The sequence below is a fragment of the Phaseolus vulgaris genome, chromosome 9, assembly GCF_051622355.1.
Source record: "Phaseolus vulgaris cultivar YP4 chromosome 9, ASM5162235v1, whole genome shotgun sequence".
Classification (NCBI taxonomy): domain Eukaryota; kingdom Viridiplantae; phylum Streptophyta; class Magnoliopsida; order Fabales; family Fabaceae; genus Phaseolus; species Phaseolus vulgaris.
Genome location: NC_143506.1, coordinates 38,835,892 through 38,850,236, shown reverse-complemented (window position 1 = coordinate 38,850,236; position 14,345 = coordinate 38,835,892). Strand labels below are relative to the sequence as shown.

Here is a 14,345-nt window from a genome sequence, read left to right as displayed (position 1 = left end):
TAAGCAAGATAGAGAAGATAAGGGAAATGGTAAACAACCAGAAAAATCTGTCGAAGCCAGTATTGTTGAAACTGAATCTGATGGGGATTGTTTTGTAGCTTCCAACACTGAACAAGGGTCTAAAAATGAATGGATTCTTGGTTCTAGTTGTACTTTTCACATGTCTCACAATAGAGATTGGTTTACCACATATGAACCAGTTTATGATGGTCTTATTTTGATGGGAAACGATGCTCAATGCAAAGTTTTTGGTGAAGGAACAATCAAAATCAAGACACATGATGAAATTGTTAGAACTTTAATAGGTGTCAGATATGTCCCTGAGTTGAAACGGAATCTCATTTCCTTAAACACCCTTGAATCTCATGGGCGTAGATACTCAGCTGAAGGTGGAGTTTTAAAAGTGTCTAAAGGAGCTCTTGTGTTACTAAAGGCAATTCGATGTGATAGTTTGTATGTGCTGCAGGGTTCAACAATTACAAGTTTTGCAGTTGTTGCTTCACCCAACAAAGATAACACCAAGTTGTGGCATATGAGATTAGACCACATGAGTGAGAAAGGAATTCTAATCCTCAAGAAGAAGGGTCACCTTGGTAACCAATGTACTGGAAAGGTTGATTTATGCGAACATTGCATTTTTGGTAAATAGAAGAAGGTTAGTTTTTCTAAAGCCATACACAGAACCAAATGTACTTTGGATTATATTCATTTGGATCTTTGGGGTCCGTCAAAAGTTCCCTCCATAGGTAAATGTCGTTATATAATGACAATTATTGATGATTTCTCACGAAAACTTTGGGTTTATTTTCTCAAACATAAGAATGAAGCATTTTTCACTTTTAAAGAGTGGAAACTATTGATTGAGAATCAAACTGGCAAGAAGATAAAGAGGCTAAGGACAGACAATGACCTTGAGTTTTGTTCGAATGAATTCAATGATTTCTGCAAGAAGGAAGGCATTTCCAGACACCTCACCATCCCAAGGACTCCACAACAGAACGGGGTTGCAGAAAGGATGAATAGAACTATCATGGAGAGAGTTTGTTGCATGCTCTCCCATTTTGGTTTGAGAAAATCTTTTTGGACTGAAGCGGTTTCAACGACATGTTATCTGATAAATCGCCCTCCTAACAAATCAATTGATTGCAACATTCCAGAAGAAGTTTGGTCAGGTAACCCTGTTGATTATTCTAATATTGAAATATTTGGTTGCCCTGCTTATTCTCATGTAAACAAGGGAAAATTAGAACCTCGTGCTAAGAAGTTTATTGCACAAGAGATGGGTGAAGAAGGTGAACCCAATAATTACTCTGAAGCTATCTTTAGTGACGACTCAACAAAGTGGATTGCTGCTATGCAAGAAGAAGTTAAGAGTCTTCTAAAAAACGAAACATGGGAATTGGTGAAGTTACCATAAGGAAAACGAGTCATAGTTGCAAGTGGATCTTTAAGAGAAAAGAAGGGATCCCTGATGTTGAGAGTACAAGGAACAAAAAAAGATTTGTTGTAAGAGGTTTTGATCAAGAGGAAGGTATTGACTTTAATGAAATATTTTCTCTTGTTGTTCGTCATACTTCAATACGTGTATTACTTGCTTTAGTTGCCTTGTATGATTTGGAGCTGGAACAATTAGACGTGAAAACTGTTTTTCTTCATGGTAATCTTGAGGAAGAGATTTACATCCAGCAGACTGAGGGATTCGTTGTTCCTATAAAGGAGGACCATGTATGTCATATGAAGAAATCTCTCTACGGCTTGAAGCAATCACCAAGACAATGGTATAAGAGGTTTGATTCTTTCATGGTTGGACATGGCTGCTCCAGAAGTAGCTATGATAATTGTGTCTATTTTTAAAAGACATTCGATGGGTCATTTATATACTTGTTGTTATATGTTGATGACATGTTGATTGCCGCAAGAGTTAACAAGTTAAAGGCTCAACTTAGTAGTGAATTTCATATGAAGAACTTAGGTCATGCCAAGAAAATTTTAGGAATGGAGATCAACAGAGATCGTCAAGCTAGAAAACTTTTTCTATCACAAAAGAAGTATGTTCTTAAGATGTTTGAAAAATTTGGAATGCAAGATTGCAAAGTTGTTAATACTCCACTTGTCGCCCACTTCAAGTTGTCATCAGATCAGTGTCCAAAATCAGATGAGGACAAAAGGCGCAAGTTATATGTCCCGTATTCAAATGCAATTGGAAGTCTCATGTATGTTATGGTATGTATTAGACCTGATTTAGCTTATGTTGTTAGCATTATTAGCAGGTTCATGCATAATCCAGGCAAGGCACACTAGAAAGCCGTTAAATGGATACTTTGTTATCTGAAAGGTTCTCCAGCTCTTGGTTTGGTATTTGACCAACATAAAGCCGATCCCAAAGGAGCAGTTGGCTATGTTGGTGCTGACTATGGTGGTGATTTAGATCGGAGAAGGTCACTTTTAGCCTACATTTTTACCCTATGTGATGCAAACCAAGCCCACAAGGAGATGACCAAGGATGATAAAGTACACAAAGAGAAGTCATCTCAAAGTAGAGACCTCACCAGAGGGAGAATTGGACAAAGACCAAAGCATCTAAAGTTCTTCCTACTGGTCTTTTTAATGATTACAAATATGTTATAAATAATTGGGCTCACTTTGGGGGTCCAAATAGCAAATATAAGCTAGAATAAGGTACCTTTAGCATAATAAGGGGTGTGGGTAGCATTTTAACTTGTTCTTAGCCCATTTGAAGGCATTTTGACCTAGTTTCTAGAAGGACAAGCCTAGGATGCGGGATTGACTTAGTCAAACCCTAAGTCTACTCATTTTTTCCCTTTTCCTATCCTACCCCTTTAGCTTGTTCTCCAAGGCTTCTTCACCTATAAATAGGAAGCCTACATAGTGTATTTTACAAGTTGAATGAAATAGAGAAAAGTTACTCTACACATTTTTGTGTGTGAATGATTAGTGAGGTTTGTCCTCTTAGTCTTATCTTGTGAGTTATTGAGAACTCTCAAGTGGCGGCATCCTTCACTTATCTTGGAGTCATTTCACCATCCAAGTGGCGTGCAACCATTCTCAAATTCCATTTCTCATAAGTTTCCTTTTCCTTCCATTATCATTTCATTCTATTCATAAACATGTTCTTATTTTGCTTCCTTATGTCTATTCGATTGTTACATGTTACTCTTGTTTTCCTTATGTAATTCCACACCATATCTTGTCATCATCTTCACCATATAATTGTATTTTTCCTTTTGCTTTTGTGAAATGAATCTTCACATCTACTTAACCACTTGGTTAAGTTAATGTCCAGTGAGGATTTTTCTTAGGTTTTCACTTTTTAATTGTCTTAAAATCTCAATCATAAATCTAAAGTGTCATCTATATGAACAATCCTAAAATCAACTCACATCACTATGTGGTTCTGCTATCAGCTGATATTCTTCACTTCAAGCCATTGCGACTTTGTCCACCACTGAAGCAGAATATATCACTGCTACAAAAGGTATGAAAGAGGCTATATGGCTTCGAGGCTTGGTAAGTGAACTTGGCCTTCAACAAGATGTTCTTGTTATATTTTGTGATAGTCAAAGTGATGTCCACTTAACCAGGAACAACAAGTATCACTCAAGGACCAAGCACATTGAAATTAAACACCATTTTATCCGAGACATTGTTGATACGGGAGATATAATTGTTGAAAAAATTCATACGGCTGAAAATCATGCAGACATGTTGACCAATCCACTTCCACCGGCTAAGTTCGATCATTGCCTGAATTGAGCTGGTATTATCCATACTTCATCAAGGCTTTATGGCGAGAGAGTGTGTTCCAGTCAAAGGCAAGTCAAGGTGGAGATTTGTGGGATATGACTCACCTTTGTCGTTTTCTTGGCATAATTGAAGGAGCATATCCAAAGAAATCAAAGGGAGGTTACTTACTGTTTACAATAAATTGTTATCAAGGGAGGTTACTTACCATTCTCAATTAATTGTTTTTTATTATTGTTGTCTCATAGAACCACTATATATAGTGGTTTCCTTCAAGCAATGTAAGACACAAAACAAAAACATACACTTGCTTCCTCTCTCCTTTCATATACTCTCTATTTCTTCTATTGGGTGTAAGTGTTTAACCCATATAGAGAGAATTTGTTTTGAGGCTATTTATCTATTAGCCTGAGAGGAATTCATTGTACTCCCAGTACCATTATATTGAAAGTTTTGGCTCTCTCGTCGGTGGTTTTTTTACCTCTATTTAAAGGAGTTTTTCACCTAAAAATTCAGGTATCATTCTCATTTTTCTTGTTACTTTAATTTGTCATAATCTTTGGTTGAAATTATCACGCTTCCACACACGATATCCTTACATTTTTAAGAACTGCAGAGTAGATATAAAAAAGTTATTATGTATGGCACAACTTTATGCTTGGGTTTGAATGAAGCATATGGTCCCTATGGTGGCTTTCTCGTACTCTGACTGATACAAAATCCAAAGGTATGCTTAAAAACACTATGAAATCAATCTATATTTTGAATTGTGAGTGTTGCAGGTGAGGTGATGGGTAGGGAATGTCCTGTGGGTGAATTTGTAGTTTGAACTTTCTTATATATATATGTGCAATGCTAATGTGTGTCCAAAATCTTGTGAGCTTTTTCTGGCAGTGTCGAACCTGTGTTGGGTGGTGAATTGTGATACAGCCCTAGAGAACATGAAGGGTTGCAATCTTTGTTATATGGATTGTCCTGAGTGCTCCAATAAAGCTAATGGATCATATCTTAACTGGTTTTTGTGTGGAAGTTGTATAAGGGTGATTGTCTTAAGTTTGTTTGTGAAAAAAAATTGATTAGGATGGTAACTCAATTATTTGTTGTAAGTATCTTTTATTAGAGGGTTGTTTGAGTTATTTTTTGTAATTGATAACTCACTACCATAATGTTGTTTGCAAAGATTAGTATTCCTTACATACTCTCTTTATTTTTACTCATTCTTGATAAAAAAAAATAGAAATTCTATTAAACATATACAAACCAACTAATATATAGAGCATAGATATCTATATAATTTTGTTTATAATTATTATAGAGTTGACTTTCTTTTTTATTAGATTAGGAGGTATATTACTTCTTTTTTTACATGGTTAAAACATCCCTTAAATCTCTGTTTTATTTAATTTTATTCATCCATACAAAATATCATTTACAAGTTGTTAGAAAGTTTATTAGATAAATATATACCATTAAAATTATAATATATAAATAAATACAAATTCTGTTTTACAATTTAGCTAAATATAAATTTAGTTAATAATACGTTAGGGACATTAGAAGGAAAAGTAGCAACAACCTCGGACTCGTGGATTACACATGCAGCTCCCAAATTCCAGGTTGAAAGCAGCAACGTGCGACGGAAAGTTATTTAAATTGTAAAATCTCTTACGCTGTCGTATAGAATGACGTAAACTCCATCAAAACATATAAAACAAGTAATAAACACTAAAAATAAACATTTTTCAATTTTTTTCTTTTCAGAAGTTGAGTTAGATTGAATCAACTTTTTAGACAAAGCCTCACACTAAAAACTCCTAATCATTTATGAAACCACGTTAGTATGAGCTTATTGGTGACTCTGTTGGGTGGAATTGTTCCTTTATAATTCTTTATCTTTCTTTCTTATTCACTCTTTCAAACCCCTTCTTCTCCATCAGTAACAGTACTTGCAACCCAATCAAATCAAAGATTCTTGCTTTCAACTTTCTTTACCATTTATTTAGCTTCCAATGTAAATCATTATTCAATTGCTTTCAGACCAAAAGCATCACACCCCACTAACTTACTCATAGAGTTACCATCTCCTCATTTTTGTTTTATATGTGGGTTTAGGGATGATTTTTTTGGATTAAATATGTTTTTCTTCCATCCTTTGTAATATGAAATTGGTTTTTATTCTTGATTAAGTTTTAGATCATTTGTATGTTTGTAATAGCATGAGAATGATTGGAATAGTCTTTCTGTTGAATTTGTTTAATTTAAGGTTTCACTTCATCAATCTATTAGAAATAGTTACATAGATAATATTAGAAAGTTATTGAATAGAAACCAATTTTAGAGATTACAGATAATTAGTCGTTATATTGACTAAATTAGATACTATTTTTTAGATTAAAAAATTATTGGTTTATAAACTGATAAATACTTTCTAAATTGGTATCTAATTAGCTACCAAAGTTTTAACAACTAATTATTTAGATTCTAAATTTTGTAGCAAAAACCTTGGTAGCTAATTAGATACCAATTTAGAAACTCTTTATCAATAATATAAACTAATTAAGAAACTAATAATTTTTTTAGTTTCTAAACTAGTATTTAATTTAGTCACTATAACAACTAATTATTTATATTCTAAATTTGGTAGCAAAAACCTTGGTAGCTAATTAGATACCAATTTAGAAACTCTTTATCAATAATATAAACTAATTAAGAAACTAATAATTTTTTTAGTTTCTAAACTAGTATTTAATTTAGTCACTATAACAACTAATTATTTTTCTCTCTCAAATTGGTTTCTATTTGATGATTTCCTTGTAGTGAGATATAAATTTACAATCAAAACAATAATGAATTTTGAAAAAAACGAATAATCATTGAAAAAAGTTAATAATCATTTGACACATAAAACAATCTATTTCAATGAGAAGTAGATAAATGTCGTATATAAGGGTTGAGACACCCCTAAAATGTCTCTTTTAATTTATTTAATCTTTTTTTTGTTGATAAAAAAACCAATTTTATTATTTTCATGCTGGAAGTACTTGAATGATCTAAAGTTTTGACCAGATATCGAAAACAAATTTAGTGTTATAGTACAGAAATACAAAACATATTTAACTCATGATTTTTTTAACCATGCTATAAGTTACTATTCAAGTTTTTTTTCATGATTAACTTTTGTTAGAAAATTTGATTAGTTAGTTTTATTGAAATCGTTCTTTTTAATCTACAAAATTTGAATTTAAATCATAGTTTAAAGAGACTGAGTTAAAATCATTCAAACCAAACCAAAATTCATTTTTATATACTAGTATTAATATATAATCCGATCCCTAGATTAAATTATTGTTTGGATAATACAATTACTTTATTTTAAACACTATAAAATTATAAGTATAAGGATATTTTTTTCTATTTTTTCAATTATTCAGTTAAAAAAAAATATGACTCAAATTAAACCTCTTATAAAACAAAAAAGACATATAACAAAAAAAAAAACCAACTACTATGTGAAAATTAGCTAAAAAATAACTTAAATTTCAAAGACTTAAACATAAAAACTTATCATTGAAGTGAATTTTATCCAACAATTGGATAAGAACATCTCTCTTTCGTTCCTAAAAACATCACATTTTCACATGATACATGTCACAATAAACAATTAACAACACACAGCACACAACTTTAACTTTCATGTGTCACAGCAAGTGAGTGTGCCTAACACATGTTTGCGTATTTGTCTATATATACAGAGGGATTCGATTCTGAGTGGCATATTATAGTCAAAAGAGTTTCTGGGGTGTTGAGAAAAAAATGGAAGATAGCTATGGAGGCAGTTCCTCCAAGGACAAGAACTGCAGCATCAAGGAACAAGACCGGTTGCTGCCAATAGCCAATGTTGGTCGGCTCATGAAGCAGATTTTGCCACAGAATGCAAAAATCTCCAAGGAAGCAAAAGAGACAATGCAAGAATGTGTGTCGGAGTTCATAAGCTTTGTGACAAGTGAAGCTTCGGAGAAGTGCAGAAAGGAGAGGAGAAAGACAGTGAATGGTGATGACATTTGCTGGGCATTGTCTACACTAGGATTTGATGACTATGCTGCACCAATGAGAAGGTACTTGCATAGATATAGAGAGGTTGAGGTAGACCAAAATAATAAGGCTATTCATCATGAAAGAGGGATCAATAGTTCTCAAGACAAGGATGAACTGTAACAAATTAAGGCCAGTTTGAGGTTTTTCTGATATGAAATATATGTAATAATTTTGTCTGTCTTATAACTGGTTTTGGTTGAGCCAAGAACATAGACTTTTTTTTTTCTTGTCTTGGTCTTAGTGGTTGGTTTCTTGCAAGTTGAGAAATTTCAGTTTTTGAAATTAACTTCTGTCTGCAAATCAAATAACAAAATTCAACATTCTGCACTCCCATCCCATTTATTGTTGTAATGAATTGATGATAATTTCATCCATTATGTTTGGTCTAATCTTAAGTATGAGAGATAACATCGTTAGGTTAATCACTAGATATTATTCGTTTTGGAGATGATGTTCTAACACGGTTTTGTTCTTAAAAGATGTCTCGGTTAGTTGGAGGAAGAAGGAGTATATAAACTGTCATTGATCTCGACTTATGAGACTATATTAACGGTACCATAACACCCTTGATTCAAGAATAGGAATATTCATCTTTCAAGCAATAAGTTTGATCTGAGATTCATATGACTAACTTTTTCATTTTTGTCTGATTATTAATTTCCATGAATTTTCCCACATTTATAAGTTCTGTATGTATAATCATGTTGGTGTTTATTTTATCTTTGTAAATATTCTGGTTGATTATGTTGTGCTAATCTTAGAAGTCAGCATTGTCGTCGCCAAACACTAGCAAAAAGTTACTTTCTAGGGTTTGTGCTGATAAAAAAAACTTTTTAGGGTTTCTTCACACAGCAGTGAATATATTAATCAGTATATTCACACACTGGGTGTTTAATCTACTTTTTTTCAGCATTAGACTAATGTTAGGGTTTCATTAACTCATATTTTTTTTATTGGGACCACAAATTCTACCCCACTTAATTGTTATTCTATTTATTGTGTGGTATATGTTAACATAACTGAAAACCACCATGTCTTCCATGTCCTCATAAACAAAGAAGAACATGGTGTTTAATTGGACCAACAAAAAAAGAAATAAAATTTTTGTTTCGTACTTGTTGTTTTGTTCTTTGTATTCAAATGTTGCATTGAACCTACACTGTGACAGGAAATCAAGGACGAAAATCCAGGAAGCATGAACCAACCAAAATGATTTTGTAGGTTGAAAAAGTAATGGGAAGCTATGAAGAGCATATGCATATATAAATATTATTCTTAAATGAAGGATCCAATTAAATGGTGGAAGCATGAATTTACAGTGTATATGGCAAGAACCAAGGTACTCTTTGCCATGGCCAATCATAACTCACCAAGTGTTCATCACACAATTGGCTGTTTTAGAAAGTATGCAACATATTTAGCATCTTGCTGGTTGGACTAACATGTGCCAATGTGACTAGGTTAAGTGTGCCAATGTAATTAGGTTAAAAAGTAAAAGTTAATAATAGTTAATGTGAGCTTTCAAGATAAGACACCCTATATATTTCATATTAATGACTCTAAACAAACTTAGACCATGGCACTATTTTAATCCATAGTTGTAAGATAATAAGTAATATATTATTCTTACTTATTTATATAAAAAAGAATTTCAACTCTTAGCATTAAGACATTAATATTATTGTAGGGGGTAAGAAAGATCCTTATTTCCTCCTGACGGTATTAAATTAAGTAACTTTTGTTGTATTGGATTTGGTCTCGGATAATGAGAATAAAGTACACGTGAAAGGTATTCCGATATTTAAGTTAGAATTTGGTATAAAATAGGTGAAAGTAATAAATAATGTTCAATTATGCGTATTTTTGTTTTGAGTGTAGTGCATATTTATAAGGTATTAATGGGTTATCAGATAAAAAATGATGGAGATATGGCAAAATTGGTAGATGTTAAGGACTTAATTGGATTGAGTTTTGGTATGGAAAGTTACCAAATGATTATTTTCAAATTCAGAGAAACCCTGGAATTCACAATGGACAATCTATATTAGAGTAGGTCACAAAATTAATCTCGATGTTAAAGTAAAATTTCATACATTTGATGAGGCTAATTGTACCGTACGGAAGATTAGTTTGTTGATTCCCTAGAAATCAGACTTAACCATATCATCTATGGAATATCCAGTCTTGCAACCGAGTACATATTCGACCACATCACCTAATGGGACACTCGGCTCTTGGTATCCATGGTACAACGAAAAAAAAACTTCTTACATAATTTAATATATATGGCTATCAAACTCCTTATATCTATCTTACTATTTGCTTTCTGATATATAACAACAAAAATTCATTGCCATAATTAACTTTATTTAGTGATGTAGTGCATTTTATGTAGAAGCTTATAAAAAGTGGGAATGAAAGTAAACTAAATTTTGTTCTGGTTAATTTTAGGTAAAAAGGTTGAACTATTTATATATCCTCAATTTATTTATTTTTTTCAATGGTAAAAAATAAAATAAAATATATAAAGTAATTTTCATAAAAATGATACTGACTCTAAAATCAGTTAGAAGCAAATATTTGTTATCGTTTAATAATTAGTCACTATTTTCAGTCATTTTTAATAGTCTTTTATACAATTCAACTAATAATATTCCTAATTTAAATCCACTAACCATATTATAATAACTATATGTGTATATATATATGTAATACGTTTATTAAATTTTACATGCAAAGTCATTGAGTGGTATTTGAGTAATTCATAATGTAAAATCGTAAATAAACTTAAGCTTTCTAAAACTTCTCCTAATATTGAGAAGTCACGGGTAAATAATAAGCATTATATATTGCATTCAAAGCCCCCATTCATATATAAACATTTATATATGTGGATATAATGCACTTAAATTCACTATGATTATTGTATATAAATTGTTATGGAATCTGTAAAATATTTATCATTTATAGAACAATCATAATAAGTAATTTTTTATGACAAATATTTCTAGAAGTTTGATTAATAAATGTTGAAGAAAATTTGTTCATTTTGTAGTTGGGTGAATAACTAACCAACCTATAACACTAATTTTCGGTATGATCATTGATTTCATAGTGATCACACATGGATATACCTTTCTTGTTCTTAAAATTGGAATCATTATTGACTATGAAAGCATGAGAATATTCAGTTTTGGTTGAACCACCAATCTTCTTTAAATTCTCTTACACAATGTTTGGTTCTGGGGTGACACTGTAACGAAGACGGATGAGAGGGTGTCACCTCCTTTTTTTTTTCAGTGGGCAGTTGAGGGTGTACGGGGAGAGAGAAAGTGGAGGGTTTAGCTGGTCTTCTCAACAATGAAGAGAAAAGAAAGTATGCTAAACAGAAAGTCACGCCAGATACCATAAAATACCATGCTACCCTTGCTTCACTTTTTTTAAACTAAATTTTTAGGTGCTTTTTTGTGTTTTTTTTTGTTTGTTTTTGTTCTAATTTAATATTCTGTTTTTATTTATTTTTAGAAATATTTAAAAAAATTCTTATAAATCAGAATTAATAAAATACATTATTTGAAATTATAGGCTATTATTTTAGTAATTTTATTTATATTATATTATTCAGAAATCAATTATATATTATAGTAATGTAGATTTTGATTTATTAATAAAAATATAAAATTTATTTTAAAATATAAAAAATAGAATTCAATTATATATTATAATAATTTAGATTTTGATTTATTAATGAGAATACAAAATCTATTTAAAATATTTAAATTCTAAAAATATAAATAATAGAATTCAATTGATATATTATAGTAATTCAGATTTAATTTTATTAATGAGAATTTGAATATTTAAATTTTATAAATAGATATGGTAATATAATTATCTATTAATGTATTTATTATTATTTTTGTTTATTAATGAGTATATCCATTTTAATATTGATAATTTAGAATAATTATATTTTTTTATATTACACTATTGAATTGAGATACGGATTTAAATTAAAAATATTTATGTAATTACTTTTTAAGAATCTTTTATTAATGAAAATCCATTTTAATGATTTAAATTTAAAAATTATAAATATTTGTTGTGATGAACATTTATTTTTTTTATACTAGGTCATTTTTTTTAAACATGGTTAAAATTGCTATTTAATATTAAGGTTTTCATGCTAATGATTATTTAATATTCCTTTCATATATCATAATATTGTTAATTTTTAATCATACACAAAAATTTTCTTACCCAAATTTTAAATACTCAATTACTTTTTAAAATATATTAACTTTTCCGTAATAATAATAATAATAAAAATCATCATTAATATTAATATTCTTAAATGAATAAAATTATATACTTTATATATATATATAACATAATATAATACAAATTATTTTAATTAACTAAAATGTGTTTTAAATTAATTAATATTTCATTTTTCTCTTTTTTTTATATGGTAAATTTGTAATCTTACAATTTACACCATTAAAAATAATTTAAAATACTCTTACAACCATCACATCACTCACTTATTTCAATAAATTTTTCTCACATATCACTATAACATATTTCAATCCAATTACACACTCAACTTTCTTCTCAAATCCTCATATTTCAACTTTTCACTCCCAATTCAAACAAAACATTATTGAATAACCGAAGAAAATGCATTGGTGATATAGGAAAAATGATCTATTGAAAGAATTTGACCTCTAATAAAAAATGTGTTTCATTAAGATCTATGAGAAAATGCATAACATACTCCATTTGATCATAGTGACACTATAATTGGAGCCTTTGCAAGTACATGTATGAGCAGACTTTAGTTCAATAAGATAAGACTTACATAGATCCTTGTTAAAAAAATATAAGATATTGTTTCCGTTGAAAAATCAATGGTATATTGCATTATTCAAAGCGCTTATGGAGATCACTCTAGATTTGTTTGTCTAGATTTGTTTGACTGAAGAACAATGTGACACACTTACTTGAACCATGAAGCAACAATATTGTCATTGCGAAAAAATAAAGTGTAGTGAATCCAATAGGTTTTGGAACCATCTAAAAACCATATTTGTTCTTGCCAACAAGTGCCATTTTGATCGTCTTATTCCAAGAACTATAATTGCTTCATATAAATGATGAAAAACAAGTACTAAACCAAAATTATCATAAGAGTGAAAATGTGAAAATAGAGACTACTAGATTCATCCATGATATCCATAAAAGAAAAATAAAAAAATTATAAAAAAAAATGTGAAAAAAATCACAAGTGATGCCATTTTTTTAAAAGAATACATAGTACTTAAGGAATTCAACTAAAGAAATATTTCATATCAACCCTCCTTATTTTATTTTCATTCACAATACCTAACAATCATTAGGAACTAATCCAAGTCATATCATCATCTCAAAATAATATTGAAAAAAAAAAACATAGAATATCACTAAGAAAAAAAAACATAGAAGAATCACTAACAAGGGGTGTAGGAAAATATTCAGGAGTCAATTTTTTTTCATCTTTTGATGAAGTTGTAAATAAAAGAGAAAATTACCTCTTTCTCCAAATATTTGCATGAAAAATACTATAAAAAAAGGGTGAAAATTGCTTCGTGCAATGGTGATTTCAACTTTAATTATGTATGGACTATAGTATATTTTTTATTCAACTAGTTTTTCTTATGTTGTCATTTGGTTTTTTATTCACTGAATTAAAAACTAACCCATTTTTTAGTACAGTAAATTGCTATTAGTATAAGATGTTTAATCATTTTGTTCATTTATCGAGTTTAAAAAAAAAACTATTTTAAAAGTCTTGTCTCCATGCAATTGCTTTTTATCTTTAGAATGCGTTTATTTAATTAAGATTAATTTGATAATTATGTGGAGACTCTTTCTTCCTTCCTCCATCTCACTATGTTTTTCTCCCTATCTCCATAAATTTTGATATTTTTAAAAATGTTTTTTTCTAATATTCTGGATTATATAATTTAGAAGTTTTTTAAAAATTTGTAATTAGTTTTTGGATAAAGTGTTTTTTCATAAACATTAGTAGTTTCTGGATTACATAATCCGGAAGTCTTTTTTCAAATGCGTATTCGGATTACGTAATCCATAAACAACTCTCAAATCCAAGCTTTTGAATTATATAATATGAAATACCATTTTTTAAAAATATATTATGAATTACATAATTTGTAAGTTATTTCTGAATTCAAGAGTAATTTTTGAATTATGTAAAAAAGGATAAAAAGTTATTTTCATGTTTTGTATGGGGTGGCAGAAGAACTTATAGAGGTGCAGAAAGAAATAATCTTATGTGGATCATTTACTCTTAACAAGGTGGGCTTGGTCCAATGACCCAGATACGGCAATTTTCTCTTCCACCTCAATTGTTTCTTCCAGCATCTCAAACAAAATTTAGTTCCAAAATTACCCTTGAGTAAAAGGTGTAAAATTTGTTTTTATTTATT

At 30.0% G+C, this 14,345-nt stretch overlaps 1 protein-coding gene across 1 annotated transcript; it reads left to right on the top strand.

Moving 5' to 3' along the window:
* Positions 1 to 7,528: 7,528 nt before the first annotated feature.
* On the top strand, positions 7,529 to 8,047 carry LOC137823132 (nuclear transcription factor Y subunit B-5). The gene has a single exon (XM_068628273.2). The coding sequence runs from the start codon at positions 7,576 to 7,578 to the stop codon at positions 7,975 to 7,977; it is 402 nt and encodes a 133-aa protein (XP_068484374.1). The 5' UTR covers positions 7,529 to 7,575; the 3' UTR covers positions 7,978 to 8,047.
* Positions 8,048 to 14,345: the final 6,298 nt, after the last annotated feature.